General features: G+C 40.1%; 1 protein-coding gene and 1 long non-coding RNA gene across 7 annotated transcripts in view; one reads left to right on the top strand and one right to left on the bottom strand.

The window, feature by feature from the left end:
• Nucleotides 1–24,564, top strand: part of LOC137184541 (neuron navigator 1-like) — a 108,238-nt gene that overhangs the window by 9,353 nt on the left and 74,321 nt on the right. For 2 of the 6 annotated variants that reach the window (XM_067592313.1, XM_067592307.1), the window contains exons 3-5: nucleotides 12,868–13,050; nucleotides 17,142–18,049; nucleotides 18,871–18,962. In XM_067592313.1, coding sequence (XP_067448414.1) covers nucleotides 17,148–18,049; nucleotides 18,871–18,962 — 994 coding nt within the window. In that variant the 5' untranslated portion in view covers nucleotides 12,868–13,050; nucleotides 17,142–17,147. Of the gene's footprint in view, nucleotides 1–9,827; nucleotides 9,927–11,631; nucleotides 11,752–12,867; nucleotides 13,051–17,141; nucleotides 18,050–18,870; nucleotides 18,963–24,564 lie in introns of those variants that run through there. The other 4 variants (XM_067592311.1, XM_067592310.1, XM_067592312.1 and 1 more) reach the window with 4 other exon arrangements.
• LOC137184550 (uncharacterized) lies at nucleotides 1,778–6,397 on the bottom strand. Its single transcript, XR_010928679.1, has 6 exons — nucleotides 6,099–6,397; nucleotides 5,912–5,998; nucleotides 4,812–5,065; nucleotides 3,221–4,643; nucleotides 2,173–2,308; nucleotides 1,778–2,040 (listed from the first exon to the last, which is right to left on the bottom strand). It is a non-coding gene; the product is annotated as an uncharacterized lncRNA (long non-coding RNA).

Below are 24,564 nucleotides of genomic sequence, written 5' to 3'. Positions count from 1 at the left end.
TTGTATCACTGAGATTGAGATTAAGATTGTTTTTCTTGAATTACAAGACATAATCTAGTATTCTCTTAGATTTCTTTAAGCAGTACTTGAGTGGGTGAAAGTGGGTGAATTCTGAGAGAAAAGTGGAACAAGATGCATTATAATAACCTTCTAGCTGTCTGCATCGCAAATGATGTTGAATGAACTTCGGATTTTTCTTATTTTCTGTGTTTTATCTGATGAGCCAGCAAATTCATCACACAATCTTTTATCTCTTTCTAGAGGTTAACCTTTAACAGGTAATCAGAGTCAAATAGTCAGCTGAGTGGGACGCAATCTTAAAGTAATTCCAGCCTCTGTACTTTATCACCACAACCTTAAACGGCCTTTAGGAACTAGCAGCTAAAGGTCACTCAAATATGCTTAATGGCAGAGAAAGCATCAAGAGAGATGGACTGTGGAGCTGCTTGTTAATGTGGACAGAGATGGTATTCAGCTCTACAATGATTGACTTCTGCTGCCATCATGTGGTCATTGTGGGTACTGACCACCAGAACAAAAGCTAGAAGGCACACACATGCAAATAATGACTCCTCATGCAGACTGGGTGTGCATTAACAGTACCAACATGTTTTTGTTGTTGTTGTTGTTTTTTAAATTTAGGCCTGCAACTAATAATCATTGTCATTATTGAAAAATCTGCAGATTATTTTCTCGATTAATCATTTGGCCTTTAAAATGTCAAAAGATGGGACTCAGGAAAAATCTGTTTCTTTGTTTTGTCAGATCAACAGTCCAAGACCCAAATTTGTCTGTCATCTATTATAGAAGACTAAGATAAAAAATGAGACAATATTTTGAAGTTCCCCTACGGACATTTTAAGACAAAGATACTCTGCTTTGAATAATAATTTGTGTCTGATGTGTTTTTCCATAAAAAAAAAAACTTCAATTACCTTGTTAAAATTCGTAAAGTTACATCTAAAATTACATCTACCCTCCCTCATGGAAAAATCCGTAATCTATGAATATGTAAATATTTTTCATTTAAAAGGTTTAACTGCTGGATACAAAATGTCTCCCACTGAAAAATCCATTAACTACTCAAAACGTTTTTAATGTTTGATTTAATGTCCTCTGCCACTTAATGTACTTTTAGTGTGTTCTCTTGCTTGTAGTGTGTTTTGTATATAGATTTCTTTTTTCTTCTTCTGTGTTAAGCATCTTTGTACCTTTGAAAGCGCTCTATATATATAAGCGCTCAAACATCCAACTGAAGAGCAATAAGCAAAACATTTTTTTGAGTGGAGGGGGACTGTAAATAAAATATTCCATAGACTTTGGCATTTTTGTTTAAACAATGACTTAAATGATTAGTGAGTTATCAAAATTGTTGCCAATTAATATTCCGTTGGTCGACTAATCAATAAGACATATTTCAGTTCAATTTGAATTAGTTCTTACAACTGTGTTAGAAAGCTATATATATAAACTGATATCAGTAACATGCAGGAAAGATGATAATGACAGTCGGTGTGCGATACTGGATGTTGGTGCATCATTATGTAACATTATGTACATTCAGGCTGTCACTTGTAATTAGAAACTGTAATTCTCAGCCACAGCCCCGGTGACCACATACTACAACAACTGTAGTATGTGGTCACCATGTGTAGCAAATCCAACAATGAAAGCTGCAAATGTGTAGCAAATCCAACAATGAGAGCTGCAAATCAAGAATCGTAATAAGAAGACAGGTAATAAAGGAAGTATTTATTATACACATTATACAGTTACAGTCACACACATACTGACATACATTTACAGTGAGCGATGTTGCCTTTCAGGCACAGCCAAAACCACTGTGGCTGGTTGATATGCATGCACTCAAATCCTGATGGAATGTTTTGTATGCTGCGTAATGCCTCGGCAACCTCAGCTTCTCAAAACATGTTAAAGCTGTGGGAAGCATTGCCTCAACTATTTCCACCTTCATCTCTGTGGCTGGCACCTCCCATCCTGTCCAGAACTTTATGAGGCTCTTTAGCTCAGCTGGAGATGCTGTGTTAAATAGCAGCTCATCAGACAACACAAAACGTACCAAACAGACTTCATGCTACAGTAGCTTTAAACTTTTAGTGCCTAAAACTTTTGCACAGTACTGTACATCACAATAATAATATTGATACATACCATTTTCAATAAATGTTTTCAAGTAGCCAGATACTCTGGATACATCCGTGACATCACACTCGGCATCGTCTTTGACTTTGTAGCTCTCAAAGATGACGGTTACAGATGATGGCCATATGATGCAATCAAAGATCATCTGAAATCACATGTAACTTCAACTGAGTCCAAAATAATCTTTGATCTTCTTAGTGTTTGATATTGGTGCAATTTACAGTAGCAATGGAAAGAATCTGAATGCCTTGGCAGTTTTTAGTTATCTTGTATTTAAGACAATAACTTGAAAGCAAAAGTAATTAGGCTAAACATACTGCACGACTAGGGCTGGGTATTGGTATTCAATATCTTTTAAGGTATCGACTGAAATAACCCAGTACCAAGTAGTATCGAAACTTCTCTGGTCAAATTATACCTGCATTTGATCCTTTTTGTACCCAGATCTAGAAAAATGATTTGTATGGTTTTGCTCACAGTCAATCACCATAAGCGTTCTTTCATTTAAAGCGACATGTGATTGGCCCACTACCGCAGCAGCTACAACCCATACAGTCAGTGGTGGTGAAGTTGAGCGCAGCGTATTTGACCAAGTTGGCAGTTCAGCGTGCCGAGATGCCACAAAAATAAATATTTTAATAATTTGAACACTTTCAAAATGTATATGTGTAAAAATCATTTGGATGGGGCGGAGTGGTGGCATTTTACGCACCTGAATGCTTCCATTTGCATGTTGGGTATCGAATGAAGTACTCTCTTGGTATCGGTATCACTTTAAGGGTACTGGTATTGTAATTTTTTAAACTATACCCAGCCCTATGCACGACGTATCTTCAAATTTAACCATAACATTAGGAGTATCCAGATTTTGGTTTTTTTTTGTACGATTTTGAATTTAGGGGGCGCCATTTTGTCGCTGTAACAAATCAGGGAGTGTATCTTCAATGTGTAGATTTCGGTTGTGTTCCATGAGAACAATAGTCAAAATTCCAAAGTACCCTTTCTGAATAAGTGACAGTTATTTGTAGCATTTAACAACTCTTAGATGCTTCAGTACCTGAGGTGTGATTTGTGCCTCTGACTCCCTGGGAAACAGGATTGGGATCACATCTCCTCTGTGAATGAGTAGTGGCCACAGTCCTGTTTCTTTTAAGCCTCTTCGGAACTGATTGACTTGACATCTTGTTCGCTTAATAACCTGCAATAATAAAAGAGACATAATATACACAAAACAATTCACCAATATCTTCTCTCTGTTGCTTTAAATTGGGAGTTAATGAAGTTAGTGAATTGAAAGTTTATTAAAGTAGCCATAAAGTTTTGAGCATATTGATTTTACAATGCCAAAAAAAAAAGTTAATAGATAAGAAGTTAACAGTTAATAGAAAATCTGAGATATAACCGAGGGATAGTTGTATGGATAGTTTAAAACAAAAAGCCAGGCTTCACATTATTGGAAGCCGAATGACGAAGATTTAAAGGTCAGTCATGCAAACTTGTTTTTGTTTGACTCTGTTGCGGATGACAGTGCAGAGGGACTAATGATGGATGTGACAACAGGGACTGGAAACTGTCTTCAAACATAAACTGGAAAGAAACCAATGCTCTTTTTGTTGGAGCGGTCCTCCCACTCATCGACATCGACTTTTTCATATTTTGCTTGTGTTGACAAGGAAACAGACTCTGATATACCTTTAATCTGAACTCTGTTTCCTTGCTGACGAGCAGATCTCGACTCCATTATTGGTTATGACAATATATCTGAATAGCAACATGACCTTTGCAGTGACTATTGGGTATCATGTTAATGGTTGAAATGGTCAGCAACCAGTAGAAAAATGTCTGTTTCCTTTTTTATGACATTTGTCTCTATAATAGGGATTCAACTAACAATTCTTTTCATTATTGATTAATTTGCCATTTATTTTCCTGATTAATCGAGTAATTGTTTTGTCAGTAAAATACCCAAAGCCCAAGGTCCAAAGATATTAAGTTTACTATCCTGTATGACACATAAAAGTTTAAAATTCTCACATTTTAGAAGCTGCAACCAGCACAAGTTTAGCAGTTTTCCTTAAGACTAAAATGATTATTCAATTGTCAAAATAGTTGCCGAGTCATTTTCTGGTGATCGACTAGATTGATTAATTGACTAATCATTGTCAGCTCTACTCTAAATAAAAATGTAGTAAAATAAAGATGTGGGAATGCTCTTAGGAACAGTCTTTTAAGGATATAGTAAAATAATAATATCTAATATTTAATGATAGGGGATTCGCTGTGTTCAGCACTAGTGTGGATGAAGTAACTTGATTTGAGAAGCTGCAGTAGAATAAATAGAGACAGTTTGACATTACAGCATGCAAAAGAAGTTTTTTAGACAGCCATTTCCTGTTGGTGGCATTTGGTGCAGGGAGCTTCCACGACAGGCAGAGCTGATGGATGGAGTCAAGTTCTTTTAATTCGGTATCTCCATCAAGCTGGAATAAAAAATAATGGAGAACATTTTTTTGTGCGGCACACATAGAATAAATTAAACTGATTGCAGTTTTATGTTGAGGGCTTCCAGTGACTGATGGAGCCTGTTTGTAGAAAATGTAAGCCTACATATTTTTCATGTGTTTACCTCAGTTAAATTCAATTCTCACCATTTTCACAGCGTCACGGATGTCAAGGTCAGGGCAGTCTTGTATTGTCACAGGAGTAGTCTCCAACGAACCCTCAAAGAGATTGTGAATAATGGCCGGGCTGAGTCCTGGGAAACTCGGCCCACAGCGCAAGAAGGAATGCCCAATCATCCGGCCTGCTACAGTGAACATGTTATTGTCAAGCAGTTCATCTGAAACCGAGGGGATGAGGTGATCAGGCTCACCCTCGAAGATTTTGGTAATGGCTGCATTTCCTGTAAACAGTGATAGATGAAGGATTAAGGGAAGATTTAGAGGACAAGACTAATCAGAGAATGTAGTAAATTTATCTCCTAATATCATCAGTATAAATGGTGTAAAATGATAAGTGTGGATTGTTTATACTTAATTATACATACCTGATATCTAATAAGCTGTGATGGGTAATGTTAACCATAATCCCAACCATATTGACATCTGTATTCAAATTCATGTTCATATTCATTGCCATAATCATTATTATGAATATCATATTAACCCTTGTCCTTATGAAGAAATAGAAACTTTACTTAACACTTATTATTTGTCTTATTTGCAGTACTTTTGCATTTAACCTAAACTGATTGCAACAGTAGAGGAGAATTACTCTCTATAATGACATAAAATCTTTCTTTGAGGTTTCAAATACAGATGAGCTTATGTTGATCTGGTCAAAGCACTGTTTGCCAGTTTCCTGGATTGTTCCTGTGTGCTCTGCTTGTACTTGATTTTATTGCTAAATTAACTTGAAGGTAGAGTAAGGTGGGACAAATCTTTTAGTAGAGATTACACCAAAAAGGGGCAAGAATGTAACACAAGTTGCAACTTATTTCTTAAATCAGCAATTACAATCTTATTACTGAAATTAGAACAAGACTAAGACATAATAATAGTAACACGTTCACTTCAAACCCACTGTATGTTATGTCATCATAGGTAAATAAGATTTTTCTAAGGATCAAGGTTTACAGTTTAATTGTCTGAAGTTGGTATTGATTATAATGGTCTGTAGACTGAGAAAATAGGCTCAATCAACACTGTGTGTGTGTGTGTTTGTGTGTGTGTGTGTTGTTGTGTCTAACCTAAGTTTATATGGAATCCACTTGTAAGCTTGAAAATCACTGTTGACATCATGTGGCGGTCCACTCCACTTCCTGTTGCAACATCACCTGTGGAGAAACACATGCTGTTATCCATAAATCACTTACCTGGGTAATGTAGTGGTTTTTAAACAGTTACAGCAGTGCTATTTAATATACTGGTGTCTACCTTGAAGTTTGCATTGAAGTGGCGACGCCCACTGAACGTTGTCTCTCTTGTAGAATGTGACTAAAGCTCGGTCTTGCGTCTCCTTGTCTTGTCTGATGTCCACACTCAGTAATAGACTGTCTGAATCTTTGTTGCCATGGAGAAGGTCTTGTGAAAATAGCCAACCAGCTTGTTTTGGATCTGACACTGTTCTCCATTCTGAGACAGCCAAAGAGAGCAAAACAAGGAAATAAAATGTGAAGCATTTGAAATATCCAGTGTTCACAAATGAAGCTTTAAAGGACACACTAATGTGTTTTCTTTTTAGAAGATTAGTGATGATTGATGTCACTGAATTGTGAGTATATACAGTATATAGTATATATGATATTTGTAAATATTTGTACTACAGCACTGAATACATGGTAGATTAAAGAAACATGTACCACCTGTGGTACTTTCTTCTGTTACTTCAGTGTGTTCCTTTTCTGTAGGTACTGACCCGATCATAATGGACAGTAAGTCAAAGGAAGTCGGTCCAACAATCTGAGAAAAGGAATTTATAATAAGGTATTGGGTAAATGGCAAATGCTGTAAACAAATCTACTGTGCGTCTGGTCAGTGTAACACTGAGCTCACTACCAGAGAATGTAAATAACATTTCTGTGTTAACACTTGTCAAATTACAGGGCTGCTGTCTCAGAGGTATGCTGCATTGCAGCTTTGCTTGTCAGTGACCCTCTGGCAAAAAGGTAAAGAAGAATCACATCAGCTACTCCTCAACTTTTAACCTGTTTGGTCAGACCATTAGCTAGAAAATTAGCTTTCCAGTCTATATCACTGGATACAATTTTCTGCTCACTAAACCTTTGGTTGAGTATATAGACTCTTTCTGAGACATCCCTTGCTATTCTAAATGTTTAAATATATTCTTTCAAATTTATAAAAAGGTTCTTTTTTCTGTGAAATGTATGTGCACAGTTTGTCCATGTCTATTGAGATAAAACTTGAAAGGATTAGGAGGGAGTATCATCTTTTCTTACCTGGGTAAAATGGAAAATAACCTTAGTCACAACAAAAGAATGATACAGAATAAGCTTGACTTTGAGCATAATTTTGGACAAATATTTAGACCAGAATCACAGTTTGAAACGATGTCAACAGTCGGAGATTATTTTATAAGTCTGCATCTATTGCCAGACTATTGCTGAAGTGCTTGATATTCAGTAATGATGGCTTATAAAAGTCATTTTGATTAACTGACTCAATAATTGAAATATAGTAAAGTTCATCTTAAAAAAAAGACAATTTGCACTTTGCCTTTATCTTTACATTTTACTCTTATGTTGGACCCACTGAGAGTGCAGTAAGTAAGATAAATGCAGGACCTGGAGAGTAACATGGAAAAAAGAGAGAACAATTTGTGGTCAGGAAGAGGTTGCAGCTGTGCTTACCTGTGAAGATCTGTGATAGTCTCCTCTGTTGTGTTTCCTGTCAGTGCTGTTATTGGGTCTGGGTGGGAATTTCAACTCCCAGTAGTCTAAGCTGGTTTAACTTGTCAGTACAGGTATCGTAAAAGCAGAATGTGTCTGGAAGCTTAACCTAAGGCAACTACATTTTAAAAGTGACCGTCAACAGATTCTGTTCGCATACAACTAACAGGTCACAAGTAGGATTGGGTAAAATGGTTGAAATCAGTATCACAGCGGGACTAAGGATATGCCACCAATATTGCTTCCATGATTTAATCATATCATATAATCATATCACGATCAACTGAAATAAACAACAATATTGAATAATCATCCAACCCTGGTTACTTCTTAATGATAATTATTTTTACACTGTATATCCAATTCAAGACTATACCAAACCAAAAATAACAACCAGATGTTAGTCTTTGTGTGGCAAAGACTCTGGTACATGTTGTAATACAAGGAATCCATAATTTTACACAAATATCAGCCTCAGTAAATGTGCCATTTTCATTGTTTTACCACAGTCCACAATACAGATGAATAAAGTAATGATATAGTAATTCAAAAACAGGACAGTTCACTGGTTGATGCTTATCTAGTGAAATGATTATGCCTTGACTTCAGTGCTCTTTGTATCCTAAGTGATCTGCCAAAACTGACTAGAAAACACATTTCTGAGAACTGAAATAAGCTGTAAATGATCACAGACGACCAGAAATGAATGATCAGAACCCACAACTAAGCCAATGGAAACATAATTCCTCATGGTTATGATGATTATTATTATTTCTAGTGGCAAAGCTATTAGTTGTAGTAATAGATTTAGGTCTATACACTTATAGCACTCTCCTTGTTTGCTTGCTGCAGTTTCCCACAGTCAGAGTGTCTGTCTATCTGTGTCATTTTGACTGGGTACCTGTCAAAAGTGTCTCTCAAACAATGTCAGCTTTTATTGACTCCAGCCCTCCTTGCCCTGAAAAAAATGAGCTGGAATGAACGAACAAATAAACAAAAGTCTATGTTTGTTTTTTTCCATCAAATAAACTGGAGAAAACACACAGTGAGGAGAGGAAATGGGTGGTTTGATTGTCAGATTGTGGAAACTTGGGTTTGATTGAGTCAAATAAAAGACAAAGAGTGACGTTATGTTTAGTTCTTGTCTTCCACTCCTGCAGGAATGAGGATTTTGGGTTATTTCAGTTTGTTTCGGTGTTGCAGTATTTATGATCAGAATTGTTGACAAGAATTTCCCACAGGAGGAAGTCAAACAAACACAACAGTTTTTTTTTCCAACTAGACAGAAATTACATTCTTGAATAATGTAAAACCATTTTATAGTATTTTATAGTATTCTTTATTACATTATACTTGTAATATGTTGTGTCTAATACCGGTTATTGTAAAGTCAGATGAAAGGCGATTCAGTTTTAGAACAGCCTTAGTTTTTGCAATTCTTTTAAAAAACTAATTTGTTATGGGTGATATGATGTGTTCAAATGTAGGCAATACACACAATATCATATCATAACATGATACTCAGCACATTATGACTAAACCCTCTTAAAGTATGGATACTAGAGATCAACATTCACAGGTCTACTAACTCTCTGGCCTTGTGAATTTCCACTTTTCTGTTGCAAAACCTTTTCAATATTAGGTTTAACTGGTCTTCACTGCATTTAATTTTGTACCTGAGTACAGTGATACCAGACAGGAGACTTCAGCATGAGATGAAGCAGTTTGACCCCATCTAGTGGTAACAGTGCATTCACATGAGGTACAGTCTTATGTGCACTTTTGACGGAGCAGTTCGGTAATTGAAGATGAATTTTCAAAGGGAACTTTAACTTCCTCAAAGCTGCAATAACCTCTTTTATGTTTTTGTCTGTTTGTTCTTCATTAGTGTTACATCTGTCTGCTCTCACTTTATTTTACTCATCTCAGTGAAGCTACATGTCAGAGGCCCGAACACTCAACATGTTAGAACCCCCAACACCCCCCGATCCCTCCAGATGCCCCTCGGGGTGACAGTGACACAAATGTCCCTTTGTCAAAGCGGCGTCTGTCAGGGGGGTGAGCATGCCTCGGGGGACATCAGAAGATTAGTTATGACATTAACCCCCAACCCTCTCAACACACACACATACACACACCCACACACACACACAAACGGTTTTGCATGCCCCTACCCATAATCCCTCTGTTACAAATCACTTCCCGTTTCATGAGCCACTGAGACAAAGCAACAGATCATGTGAGTGTGTTTTGTGCTTGTGGCTGACTTTGGAGTGTTTGCCGTGCATGAGTTTCAAACATTTTAATCCCCTATTGGGAGCTGAAGAACCACAAGAGGGGCCTTGGCATTATTATTGTGAGTATTTTAGGGGTGAGCATTGAAGTGATTGTAGTCTACAATATGAAGGGCATATTGAGTGTGCATGTTTGTGGGGAGAAAGAGGGAGTTGTGGGGGGGGGGGGGGGGGGTGTACAGTATGCATGTGCATTCATGTGTCCAGCATGTGTGGGGGAGGCGCTTTGCCCATTAGGCTGCACACTAGAATTCATCAGTTTATTATGGTCAGTTGATCAGTTGATGTATTTATTTGCATACTGCCGAACAGGCTTTACATTATTTATGTATCTCTTGAGCAGAGACTTGCAGACCTCGTCAAGTGTTAGTGCAGCCAGTCAATGGCTGATCAATATATGATCAGCCAGAAAGCTCTCAGGCTGTACTTTACTGCAAGATCAAGGCTGTAAGACCATTACAGATCGTTCAATCTAATGATTGAATAAACACATAAGAAGAAAAACAAGTTGACATTCTCAGAAATAACGTTTGACAATCATTGAAGTATGAAGATGCCATTACAGTGATTTTTTTTTAAGGCTGTGATCCTGCTCTGTATCACAATCTTCATTAAATATTCAGCACTGTCCCTTATGTCAGTGTGTCAAACAGTAAGCCAGCACAGCAGAAATGGGAGAATAGACAGAGAAACAGAGCGAGAGTAAGACACAAAAGTGGCTGGGAACTGAAAATCAAAAAAAACAAAACAAAAATAAAATCACCAAGTATTTTCTATTAAACTCAAAACAAACCCATTATGAGTACAATACAGGAAGATATGTGAGTCAGTAGTAAAAATAGCAAGTCTTTGTACCGCCACAGTTAAATAACATTTTCTTTTTTGGTAACTGGATCAGATATTTTGGGTGGACTGGCCACGTGTGATGATATTTTTACAGTCTGTGGTTTATGAGGATATAAATACAGTCTGGAGAAGCTTAGTTCAAGGTCAGATCTGGGATGTATATTGTTACTCTGTATTTGTCAGCTGGGAAAAGATGTCAATAGAAGGTTTACTCTCTTGGTCCTTGCCTCCTGTCTCCAGCTTCTCTCCCCTTTTTTATATCTCCTGTATTTCTTTATCGCACTCTGTCGTCCTCTTTCATTAGAGGTGTGGGACAAATTAGAGTGATGGATGGGCAGTTCCACCTCCAGGATGCTTGTTCATTCGGGCATGCGCACTGGCACACACATGAATATAGACATCAGATGTGCGCATTTGTGTGTGTTTATGCAAGTGTCATGCACATTTTCATTTGTCATTTGCAGATCTATCATTAGCACGCTCTGTTTTTTCTTTTCTCTTTTTATAAAATCTTCTTTCCCTGACCATCAATTAGACTTTTAAAGCCAGATGATGGGGTTGGGCTTTTTACATTTGTGGCTACATCTGCTTAATTACCATGCATTACTCACACATACAGGCGGCCATGTGTGAGCACACACACACACACACACACACACAGAGACACACAAACCACACTCATCCAGCTAATGGACCAGCCTGTCTCTGCTTCAGCTAGGCTTATATTTCACCTCAGAGAGGGAGGGAGCACAGCCAACAGGTCCATTACTGAGAGAAAGAGAGAGAGAGAAAGAGGTAGGGATTGTGATGAGGGGAGGAAAAAAGAAAGAGAGGGGCGGGAATACGGCTGCAGGCGTACTGCGGCAGCAGCAGAGCGGCATGACGTGATAGAGGAGTAGAATGACAGACAGAGACACACACACACAAATGCACATGCTCGCAGCTCAGAGGCTTGCCAGGCAAAAGTAGCCAGACGCGCTCAGCAGCATACAGATTGGGAGACAACTCAGTCGCTGCTTTGTATCCAGATGCTCACGGAGGGTGAGTGTAGTATTTGACATTTCTGTTTATGCGTTTGTTAATTAGACTGTTGAATGAATTTATCTGTTCTCTCATTTTTTGTAAATGTAACTATGAATGGTATTTTTTTTCCCTGTTGATTGTGTGAACAGATAAATACAAACACATCTTGTTGGATGAACATGTTCACAGTGATATCATTATCAGGAGCGCAACGGAGTGATGGCTGTAGAGTGAAAGAGAGAGGCAAACGGACAGAAAGGCAGAGCTTAAGTGGGATGAAAAGAGGGGAAGAGGGGATGAGAGAGGTGGGGGGTACGCTCTAACCAGGGGTGACATGATGCGATCAGCCTTAGTCAGCGTTATAGGGGCTGTATGACTCAGTGCAGCATGCATAGCATACATAGTGTAATGTGTGTGCATCTGAGAAAGGTCTGAAAAAATTAGAGTGTCGGATGACGTGGAGAAGATTAGTAGTAGTGAATCAGAATAGAGGCGCACTTCATGTGCACACATGGTAATGTTTATATTATTGGTAGTCTGGTTATGTTCTCTCCTGTCCTGTTTAGTTTGTGTGGGTGTATGTGTTTGCACCACTATCCTCGCTTCTTTAATGAGTGCGTGTGGAGCCAGCGAGTGTTAGAAGAACATCTTTTCCCTCGTTTCTGAGTGATTCACACTCTGACTGTAGAAATTTTGTGGAACTCCTCAACTGATTACTTCACCATGTGGTTGTACCATGCAGCACTGAAAGCCTTGTTAGACCAGTTTTGGTCAATTTTATGTTTTCACATCAGTCATTGACTATCCTCAATAAATAAAACACTTGCAGAACCCAGTGTATGACATGAAAAATACATTGTGGTCAACTGTTTAACTGTGTCCCTGAAAACTGTCCCTAAGGATGACAGAATGTGTCAATGTAGACCAAGTAAATTTCCATTTTGGTAACTGACTCATAATAACATAAACAGTATTCAGTTCATTGTTCAAACAGACATTTATTGTGTGACTGAAATGAAGTTTTGCTGCCAAAAGATGAGAACACTGATTTCATCAAAGAAAGTGACTTTGAAAATGAGTCACTTTGGTATGGGTTGGCTGATTGGCTGGAAATGTGGTTCCTGTTTGTCACAGCTTCCTGTCTTGGTGAATAGTGAGGCGCTACGGACCAATGGGAGGGCAGTGGTGAGGATGCAACAGTGATCCAGGAAAAAACAGCCCATTGTTCCTGGGACGTCGGAGAAGCGTGACCTCCCTCATACCGGCACTGCCTTCTCAGCCTAACGGCTCACCAAAGACGCGGGACCCAATTGGCAGGTAATATACTCATGTCGGACAGCAGATCTGGCATATGACATTTCATAATAAGCAGCATTTGAGTTTCAGATGTTGTTATTGTCATTCTGTTGTGACTGTCTTCTACAAACACTGTGCATTTCTAGGAATTCTAACTGTACATTTTAGTGTTTTTGCACCACTGGGTGTCACTGAGATATTGCAAGATGGTTGTTGTCATTATGGAGGTAATTACATTTATTTATTGTAGACTTTCCAGACTAGGTGACACACACAAACACACAGGCACTGCTAATGTCCTTCAGTTCAGACAGAGAGGCCTGTGTTACTACCTCATTTATTGATTTTGTGATGAGTCAGAGGGTGTTCATCACAAGGGTGACGGTGCGTGTGTGTGTGTGTGAGAGAGAGAGAGAGAGAGAGAGAGAGGGGCTTTACATGTTTCTTTGATCAGACATAACTCAGTTCAGGCTGAGTGTGTCATGGGACCGGAGAGCTAAATGTTGTGATGTGATTATGAAGTTAGAAGCTAACATCTTATGCTGGCTGCGCTATCCTGCCTAAGCTCTCCCGTCAGAGGAAAGAGAAGTTTATACCCGAAACAGTTGCATTTTTTTTGACTGAGGTGAAGTATGTTTTTACTCAGCTCATGTGGTGCAGCTCCTAGCTATGTGGAGATAGAAAGAAAATTACACAGAACAGAGGAGCAGTGAAGGAATCAGGGTGCCTGCTGCTGCTGCTTTTGCACACAATATCCAGCAGATGTCAGCACCATCCTGGCAGAATGACTGAGATGACTTTTCAAATACTTTTTCGTTTATCCACACGTTTGCTTAACTAATAGGCCTTTCATTCACTTGCAATGTAATGTAATAACTATTACTTACAGCAGGGGTCAGTTAATAGGGGCTCAGAAAGTTGTGTGCAACTACTTAAAGACTTAACATTGGAAGTGTTGTCTGTATGTAGTGAATGTCACAGAAACACTCACATCTATTGTATTAAGCAAATAGCTAATTGATTAGTAGGTTGATTAATCAACAGCAATTTTAAAATCCAGTCATTGTTAAACTCATTTATCAGGCAAAAATGCCAGACATTATCTGGTTCCAGCTTCTCATATCTAAAAAAATGCTGCTTTCCTCTGTTTTATGTTGTAAATTGAATATCTCTGGGTGTTGCACTGTTCGTCAGCCAAAAGAAGTTTAAAGAACATCATCTTGGGAGACTGTAATGGGTATTTTTCACTATTTTATGATGTTTTATGGACAAACTGATTAATCAACTGATCAGAAAAAAACTACTAATAACTAACTAATAGCTAACCTATTTGTCCTCACCTTTTTTCCTTAGCACCAGACTTGAACCACAAAAAACCCACCTTAAACCAAACTAAATATCTGATTTCTTATGTGTTCTTCCTGTAGGTTTTAAATAAACTCAGCCTTTTATTACCACAAATTACTGCACTTTCTATATTCAGACTAATTTCTGTAGCCAGACAAGTCACAAGCTTTTAGATCCACGGTGAAAATGTCAGCTAACCAACAATCTAACTATTGTAAAGGTACTTATATAACAGGAAGATACAGAATAATCCTGTCTTTCAAGCCAGTATAGTATCTGAACACATGACACAGAGACCGCACCCCACACGTATAACAAGCTTGTGCTGTAAAACATTGCTTTATGTGTGAGGGAATCAGACCTTAATTTGATTTGCCACTTTGTTACCTGCTTACCACTACTGGTTTCAGTCAGCAGACATGTATCATTGTTTGTCTCCGATTTCTTTCTCTTTTCATATATACACAGACATTCCCGCCACAGCTGAGTCTCTGTGTGTCCTTGTGTCGGCTGCAGTAGTACTAGTATGACCCTGGTGTATCTCCGGGGAATAGCTCATTTCCATACAGATAGACACAGAGCCAGACCGCACCTGTGCTCCTGGAAATCCTAGCAGGAATTGTATCAGACAGAAATTCTGATGCTTATCAGTGTATTGGCCTCCAAGGAGAAGGAGAAAGTGAGAAAGAGCAAGAGGAAAAGAGACAGAGACAAGCACAGATGGGGGGAGATGAGGAGAATGGATGATCGCATCTGTCTCTGTTTACCTACTGCTGCATCATCGCCGCTGTGTGCTGCAGGTCTTCATTAGCATTGAGTCAACTATGATGGAGTCCTTGGCAAAATACCCAAATCTCTCAATTTTCTGCGTGAGTGGGTCTGATAATATGAGTGGGAAAAATTAAGGTCTTCTACAGATAATCTATCCTTTCCTTCATAACAAACTGAAAGGTTATTTTTGGGTCTGTTTTGAGTTTTTGAGCTGAATTAGTCAACCTTTCTGCGCTGCAGGGATTCTGAAAATGACAGACCTTTTGCTCCGACTGCTGAGTTAATGTGTGTGTTTGTGCGATCCACATTACACTGTGTGCAATACTGTGATTAGATGCGCCTTTCAAATAATCCAACATATTATCCCCGAGACTTTGACGGCTTAATTTGATGTATCTCTGCTTTATTAAAGACAGTTTCCTAAGAAGTCTTCTGGCAGCAGAATTTCTGCTATTTAAGAAAGGGCAAGCAGGGTTTAACCGTTAAATCTGTGTATTTGTGTGTGTGTGTGTGTGTGTGTGTGTGTGTGTGTGTGTGTGTGTGTAATAATAAATGCCTTTTATGTCAATCTTTTCAAAAGTAAAAGTGGAGTACAGGAAGTACTGTATGAAGTATGTTTATATCCGTGTGAGAGCAGAACAGCTGTTGACCAGGTCCTGCACATCTGGACAGTAACAGCAACATGGTTAGTTCACTATGTTGTGTATGACATTCATGAAGATATGGCAGTTTTATTGTTATAGGTTGGCTAATAATTTAATATTGTTCATCGCAGAGAAAAGCATATTTACCTGCATTTCTTATTTAAAACATTGATAAAAATAATATATACTTACTAATAATGTATCACTCAAAAAAGTTCTTAAAAGTTAAACTGAAAAAATTGAATTGACAATACAGTAAAAATCATTGTGGGAAAACATATATGTGTTATAGCCAACTTATATCACCTTGCCTCTTCCCATTTAATGTCTTAATTTGAACTACAAATCCCCCAAAAAATGTTCGTCAGTATTGTAAATCTCCTGTGGGAGATATTATGATTTACATGCTGGAATGAATAAGTCAGATTTCATCAAAAACTGTCACGTGAGAACACTTGCTGTTTTCTTCTTTTTCCCCTCCCCTCCCATCTTTCCAACCTCCTAACCTCACAGCCTACCGCCTCTTTTTCTCCAGCTGGGCAGCACAAGGTAGTTAAATTATACGATATTACATGAAATGTCTCACTTGACCAACATTCACTGCAGCTTGCGCAGCTGAGAAGGGCTCAAAGACTATTAAGTAGAGTTTTATAGTTCTTAAAAGGGCTGTGTATTTCTGAAAGGGACGGTGAAGAGGGCAATAGAAAGTGTGAATATCTGGAATCAAAGCATATTAGGTAAGGACGATCCCCTGCCACCTCTGAAGCTGTTAATGTAAGAGAGCAGTGTGTTTGGGCAATGATGTGTGTGTGTGTGTGTGTGTGTGTGTGTGTGTGTGTGTGTGTGTGTGTGGGAATCTACTATGCGAGTGTGTATTTGAATTCAATATGTGGAGAAAATCAGTTATTTGAGAACATAACGCTCTAAAAGCAGCTGTTACACGTTGCTGTGAGCATGTGTCTGTGCTTGTGTGTGAGGCTGTTTTTGTGTTTTGACCTCCCAGCAGGCAAATTTGATTGCGCAGACGCTCCATGCCTTTCTGAAAATAAGCTCAACTCGTGGTTTACCATGACTCAGTTTGTCATATGTGCTTGGTTCACATGCTCGCATACCGTTGATGTTTACAGTAACTAGCTCTGTGTCGAGAACAGCGAATTCTAGTTTACCTGATAGATTTTAACACAGTTAAATTGACCCCTAAATTAAAAAAATACACTTTTTGGGAAGGTTTTTGTGACTAATGGTGTTATACTGTTGTTGTGGCTAAAGAAAGATAAAGAAAGTGGAGTGCTCATCTTAGTATTCAACATTTTGACTCATAGGTGTCTCTCTCTCTGTTTCTCCATTCAGGTCAGTATGAGTGGGGGAGTCAATGTGAAGTCGGCCCCCCGGCCTCCTCCCTCATCAGGAATCCCCCTCCCACGCAGCTTGTTGCCGTCTTCCCCAAAAACAGACACCCGCCGCCGGGCTAGCGAGCTGCCTAGGCCTTTGACACAGACCCCTAAACACACACCCACACACACTCCCACACACACACCAACGCACTCTCCTTCACTTTGCCCACGGAGCACCAGCATCCAAGGGCCTTCCTCTCGGGACTCCCTGAGAGATGCTGGCCTGAAAAGTCAGCTCTTCCAGCGAACGGGAGGTCTACCTGCTCCCCAGGCTTCACGTTCCGCCTACAGCAGCCCACTGACCCAGCGCCGGATACCACCAGCACACTCCAAAGACACACTAGACCTGGGTAAACCTGCTCCGACTCAAACCCCAATACACTTTCCTCATGACGGCAATCGCAACAGAAGTGCCTTCACCAATAAGAACCAAGCATGGGGAGCCAGCAACCTACGTCCACCACACCAGTTCAGGAGAGGAGACAACTCCAACTCTGCATCCCAGGTGGCGTTTGAAGTCAAGTCAGGAAGAGAAGAGGAGCCTCCAGAAAACCAGCCAGCCCAGTCCGCCATGTTGAACAACGATAACCTCCGCCCCGCTCTCGCTCAAACAAGCTCCAAGCATACCATCAGAGGTCGCAGTGAGTCTACCAGCCAATCGGACGAGGAGATGGGGACTCCTGAGGACAGTAGCCCGGCTTCCTCTCCTGGTCTCCAGCCGCTGCCACCACTCACATTCATCATGCCAGTTATGTGCAAGGAGGCTGTCGATGTGCAGGATCAGAGCCTACAAAAGGAGGAGGCGTTCACAGAACCACTCACACCGAGAGTCAACATGGCTACTGTGGCTCCCTTCAGCTACAGGTAAGCTGTCTGTGCTCACACACACACACACACACACAACTTGCTAAGCCCCTTTAATTGACTCCTGTTGTAAAACCATTCTCTTGTCATTATTATATGATCACTTTCTCTTCTCATAGCTCTTTACGATCCCACTCTCTATTAACACACACACACTAAAGACGACTCCCTCCCTGGATACTAAAGACCAGCCCCAGAGGCCTGTTTTGGCCATTTCAGTCTAATTCCTTTGTATCTGTGAGCACGCAAACACACACACACTCACACACGCACACACACACTTGGTGTTTTCTGGAGCAGAGCTGATTGTTAAAGTGTCCTCTTGACAGCCTCTGGGCTCACTCAATATACTGTTGTTCTCTCTTTCACACACATTGGGCCTCATGATAAAACAAGAAAAGAGTGAATCTAATTTTGTAAGTAAAAAAATGCCGTGTTCCTGTGTTTGATGTGTGTTATTGAATTGTGCAGTGTTTTAGTTAAATGAATCAATCCATGAAGAGTGAATCAGTCAAAATAGAATTTTCTGGTGTACAGTACTTACTAAAATAAGAAAACAAGAGAAAAGAACTTCTTCCTTTTACTTGTTTTCCTTTTATAATTATGAAATTATTCACAGCGCTTTGTGTGTTATCAGTGATTTTCTGTTTCATCAATTTGCTTGTATGGAAATCAGTGTGACACGCAGGGGAAAGCTGTCCATTTTCTGTGTCACTGTCCTACACAGTGGCTTGTGTGTTTTGATTGTAATCAACGGTATTGAAGTGATTTGCATGTTCAGTAACAGATGTGTGACGGCTGTGTTAATGATGTGTTGACAGGCTGCAGGTGCAGGAGAGTGATTTTTCTGTGGATGAACTGAGTGACTGCTCATCTGGATCCATAGAGGTCTGCTGTGATGACCTTATACCAGGTGAGACACACACACAGTCAAGCAGTCGAGCAGAGATACATATTCAGATGCACATTTTTTTCCAGAATCACTTTTCCTTTCTCTTTCTCCCTCTCTGAACAAATCTTGTCGTCTAGTTCTGTCTGCCCAGTTAGCATCAAGGCACAGAGAAGCTAAGAGAGGCGCTTTTGTTAGGTATGGATTCCTACGCATTTACTGCGACAGAGTCATAAATGGTGTCAGACAGGACATGCCAGCAGGCGACCTTTCGGTCTTATTGTGGAACCTGAATAGACTCAGTGAAGACTTAAGGGACAACCATTCTGTGTCCAAATATATGTCTGTCACGCTCCCACTCATCAGGCCTCAGGAGTCAAGTCTGAAGTTAGGTGGTGTAATTTTGTGTGTGTGTGTGTGTGTGTGTGTGTGTGTGTGTCTGCCTGGGGCTCTGCTGACTACAGTGGTTCCTGGATCAAGAGATGGAAAAGAGAGATGGGCTCAGGATGTTAAGATGAAGGAAGATGACATGGGTGATGTGGGTCAGTAATGGGATGAAATGGGGCAACTCGCTGCCAGGCAATATTATATGCACATTGATTTCAGCTTCATTCAAGAGCTGTCAGGGAGATTGAACCCGTCCTCCCTTCACGCTTCTTCTCTCTCCCTCTCTCTTCCTCCTTTCCAGCTTCATTGACCTAAAAAGCCACATTCCCAACATGACCTCCTCCCCCTCCCACCCACACGCCTTTTGAGTAATGGTTTGCTCTGTACCCACAGCCATAGTCATTCATTGCCGTGGTCAATCTGAGCCAAGGGATGTGGACATGCTTCAGAGATATGACTTTATCAGTGGCTTAGTGAATCATTCCTTTTGATGTGGTGTCAGATGGATTGGAGGAGCTAAACTGCGTAGCTTTGAAATGAGCAGCCCAGAGTTAGTGTGTATTAAGCTTTACTGGCCAAAATCTATTCTTGGTTATACACACCTGACAGAACATGTACAGTGCAGTCTGAAAGTATTTGGACAGACATAATTGTTTTAGCTTCTACAGCACATTTGATTTGAAATGACATAATGACTGTAAGGTTTAAGTTTGAAATGTTAAGACGTTGTTAAAATGTTAAGAAAAAAGCGTTAAGACTGGTTTAAGGTGTCCACATCCACACTGAGTGAACACTGTAGGACTCCACTCCTTTGTATACATGTCCCCAAATTTTAGAGACAATGCAGCAAGACAGTGATCCTTAACCATATAGACAAAATCATTAAAGACGGTTTTTTCAATGACCAGACAGTTGGATGGTCAAGTCAGTCACCTGATTTCAGACCAGCTGAATCTGTGTTTCAATCACTGAGGACCAGACTGAGGTTAGGGTTAGCCTCTGAAACAAACAAGAGCTTGTTATTGTTGTCACAACAAACTATTTCTTTCTGTCCCCTGAAATTGAGGAACTTTATAAAAATGAATACAAGTGTATACAAAGGGATGTTATTCATACACTATTTATCTGACGTGGCTGTACATACCCTAAAAAATGTGCTAGAATACAGAGACAGCACAATGAAAAATGTGTCCCTGTCCTAATACTTCCTAAATGCACTATATATGGACAATATATGATAATCACACGTATTATTAATTGTTTGAACATATTTTATGATGTATCACAGTACAGGTTTTCCTTGATGTTCTCTATTCTACTGACCTGGCCTGTCTAAAACTACAGCTACCAGAATAGATCTGTTGGCAAATAAAACCTTCCGAAAGCTTTGTGGAGGTTTCAACCAGCTGGTCGTGGGAAGGGGTATGGGAGCTTATGGTGGACCAACCCCAGTCTTTACAGGCCTCTGGATGTCTTGGGACTATGGTTGTGGCCTTGTAATTGGTCCCTAGCAGGCGTTAGAAACAGATCTAAAAGTGTCTTAGACTCCTCTGAAGCTGCATTTACATGGAGGGTGGGTTGACACCATAATAACTGTAATTTAGGGAGCGGAGGAAGGGAGGGAAACAGGGAGGAAGGCAAAGTTTGGAGGGAAGGAGGAAAGAAAGAGCGAGAAGGGTGAAGGATAAAAAGAGAAGGTCAGTGGGTTGATGGATTTCTTTTTGTGTGAGGAGGTAACAGAGGAAACAGCAAATGTGTGCACAGAGATGAAAAGACAGATTGAATGTTAGTTTAGTATTTCAAAGCTGAAACACACAACACATCATCTGATTCAGTTATGGTTTTCCTTAGTGACTATGGCAAAAGAGTAGATTTCCCTAAGTTGGGTGCTTACATATACATTGATTGAATCAGGGGTAACATAATAAGCTCTTACTTCTTCCATCCGAGACCCTAATGAAGACCTGAACATTTAATGTGACCGTACCACCATGTGGTCTTTCAATTAGACTGCAGACCTCTTGACCTTGTTGCTCTCTGGAGAGGTGTGTTTGAGCATGTGCTCATGTCTGAGCATGTGTGTGTGTGTGTGCTGACGTATGCGTGTGTGACAGTACACAGATGGTGTTTGAAAGATAAATGTGATGTGGATTGTGTGTCATTTTTCATCTCCCAGTGAGGGTATGGCCAGTTATTCCCTACGGACACTCTCAAAGTCTGTCAGCTGTCTCTCTCTCTTTCTCTCTCTCTCACACACACACACACACACACACACACACACACACACACACACACACAGACACACACACACACACACACACACACTGTACAGATACCCACAGACACAGTGGAGGTCATGATTTACATCTGGTCTGTGAATTCTGTTCACAAGGATATGAAACACTAAGCACAGTGTCCCACACTCACCTGCACAAATGTGGTGAAATCATCTGACTTTGACATTCGTGTAATTTTAAAAAGTGGCTATTGTACTTTCCAGGTGTTGGGTTGGAAAGTCATTTTGAATTTAATGGGCATTTGTTTGTTTGAAACAGTTAACACAATCTGGGACAGAGATTTTACCTAAGGCATTGTGTGATACTGAATTGTGTAATAGTCCCAGTTCCCTTAATGTATTATTTATTATTATGTATTTTTCTCTTGTTGTGTCTTATGTTGTAAAGAGAGGTCTTTTTTTAGATTATAAATACATCCCATAAGGAAAATGGATCAATAATACAAACTAATACAATCAAATTAGAAATTACTGAAAACTTTAATATTTATTTTGCTCAGCTTGACAGAAGAATATGAAGATGAACTTAATTTGCTGTAGTCACACCACATCAGTTTCGAATTGTTAGTCACACTGTTTATGCATCAATTTATTGTTTATTTAACAGGGACAATTCCCAATACATTTATTGTACCAGATATAGCTAAAAGCTCATTTTCATCTGTAGTCCCTGGGCAGAAGCCACCAGTGATTAGATTAGATTAGATTAGATTAGATTAGATTCAACTTTATTGCTATTGAACAAATACAAGTACTTAACAACGGAATGCAGTTGGCATCTAACCAGAAGTGCAAATTAGGCATGAAGCGCAAGACACAAAGCCTTGCAATGCAACTACGCCACCTCCATTCTTTTTTGATGACTTCCCAACATTGTGTACTGTACCTGTACATGCACTTAATAACAATAGCCAATGGAAATAACTGTAAAGCCAACAGTTTTCACTTTTAGTTTTTACATTTACTGTTTAAACTGGTCGAAGGCAAAATCTTTAGTAATGAAATTATGAAATCAGCTTCCAGTTGATAAATTTCATGCTCTCCATTCCTTTAATGCTGTTGAACTGTCTCGTGAATAGCATTTTGATAACCCCGGCTGCATCTACTCTTAGACAGTGTATAATCCTCTTTGGCCAATCTAATCAGAGACACATATGCCGAGTTGGCGTTGGACAGTGATGAGTGGTTTAGTAGCTTTGGGAAGATGATCAGACATAAGCATGGACTAGATTATGTCCTCACTCATCACCAGGAGTGAGGCAGTAATCACTATTTTGGGTTTAATGTCATGCCCTACTCCATATTTGACCCTAATCTTGACCTGTCAAAGAGTTCTGTAGTTCAGCGCAGGGTCAACTGAGATGTTGGCCTAGTCCTTTATGTTTGGGTTAGGCGATGAAAAAGACATCACACAAGTGGGAAAGTGATTTTCGTTCTCATGAATGCTCATAATCCAAAGGAACACATGCATAAGCATGTGTTAAGGAACAGACACACATACAGTAGAGGCTCCTTGCCTATTCTTGTCGCACACTGAGCCATCCAGTCCTGGTATGGCAATGCACTAAGACAGAGCTTCCACCTCCTCCTGTGTCCTCCTCCTCCTCTTCCTTCTCTCTCCCCCCAGGGACATTCCCTTACAATGTAGGAGGCACACAGTAATGGCTGCAGTAGATAGAGCGAGAGATGAAGGAAGAGAGAAAGGAGGGAGAAGGGTGAATTGAGGAATGGGTGAATGAGTGCACACTCAAGATCCTTTTTGACCTCTGGGGTGACTCCCAACCCAGGGAGTCGAGTTATGGAGCCAGTCATGTGTGTAACTTCTCTGTGTCTCTGTGGGACCACACATACCCACACACACAGGAATGGAGTCACAAAGACATCTATATGTCAAATTAATGACCCATGGTAAATAAAGCACACACTTACAAGCCAGAATATATGTTCAGGATGCAGATTCCTGATATTAATTGATTAATTGATATTTGATTTCACACACACGCTCAACAAGAATTGGCACATCGCACATGCTGATGATATCCATCGCTGCCACAATATATGCACACCACGCTGTAACCAGGCAACAAGCCCCTGCAGCACAGCATTGTGGGATACCCCTGGGAAGTGTGCTGAGAATGTCAACACTGAGGCGGCTGCGAGGGAGTGTCTGCAAAGAGCGATACGTTTTTAAAACAAAAACAGAAATTCATTCTTTTCACATGCTTTGAGATTCTCAGGAAGGCAGTTGTTGTTTTTCAGCGCTCAGCTGTGTGTGATTCATGATGAGTGTGTGACATTTGCCTTGGGAGAGAATGGTGTTTTTGTTGTATTAACATATGTGCCTCCGGAATCGGGAGTTAGTATGACTGATTCACTCACACTGTTGTTATTGATAGTCTTTAAGTGGCTGTATTGCCCGAATCCTTAAGCCAGTGACTCATGGTGTGCATCATCAGCACTGACCACCAAAGAGGTGACACTCTGGAAAAATCCCTTCCTCATTCACACGTACACATTTTTGACTCAGACCAGGAAGCCTTATACTGTATGTATCAGTATGTCCTCTCAGTACTTTGTGTGTAAACAGGACATCAATGGGCATGTTATTGTGTTGGTACAGCACCAGTGTATGTGTGTGTGTGTGTGTGTGTTTGTGTGTGTGTGTGTGTGTGTGTGTGTGTGTGTGTGTGTGTGTGTGTGTGTGTGTGAGTGTGTGTGTGTCTGTCTGTGTGTGTGTGTGTGTGTCTGTGTGTGTGTGTGTGTGACTGCTAGCCTTCCCCTGGTTGTGTGTCACAGTCTGGTATTCTTCCCTATGTCCTGTGGACCTCATGCTTTAGCGTGTTAGCGGACATAAGCAAACGTAGCAGGAGTGGCGTGGCAGTGAGGCAGGATATCCCCTCTCTGTCTTACAGGCTTCCTCTGCTCCTCTGGCACATATACAGA

Source organism: Thunnus thynnus, chromosome 6 (genome assembly GCF_963924715.1).
Source record: "Thunnus thynnus chromosome 6, fThuThy2.1, whole genome shotgun sequence".
NCBI classification, from domain to species: Eukaryota; Metazoa; Chordata; class Actinopteri; order Scombriformes; family Scombridae; genus Thunnus; species Thunnus thynnus.
This window is presented reverse-complemented; position numbering and strand designations above follow the sequence as displayed.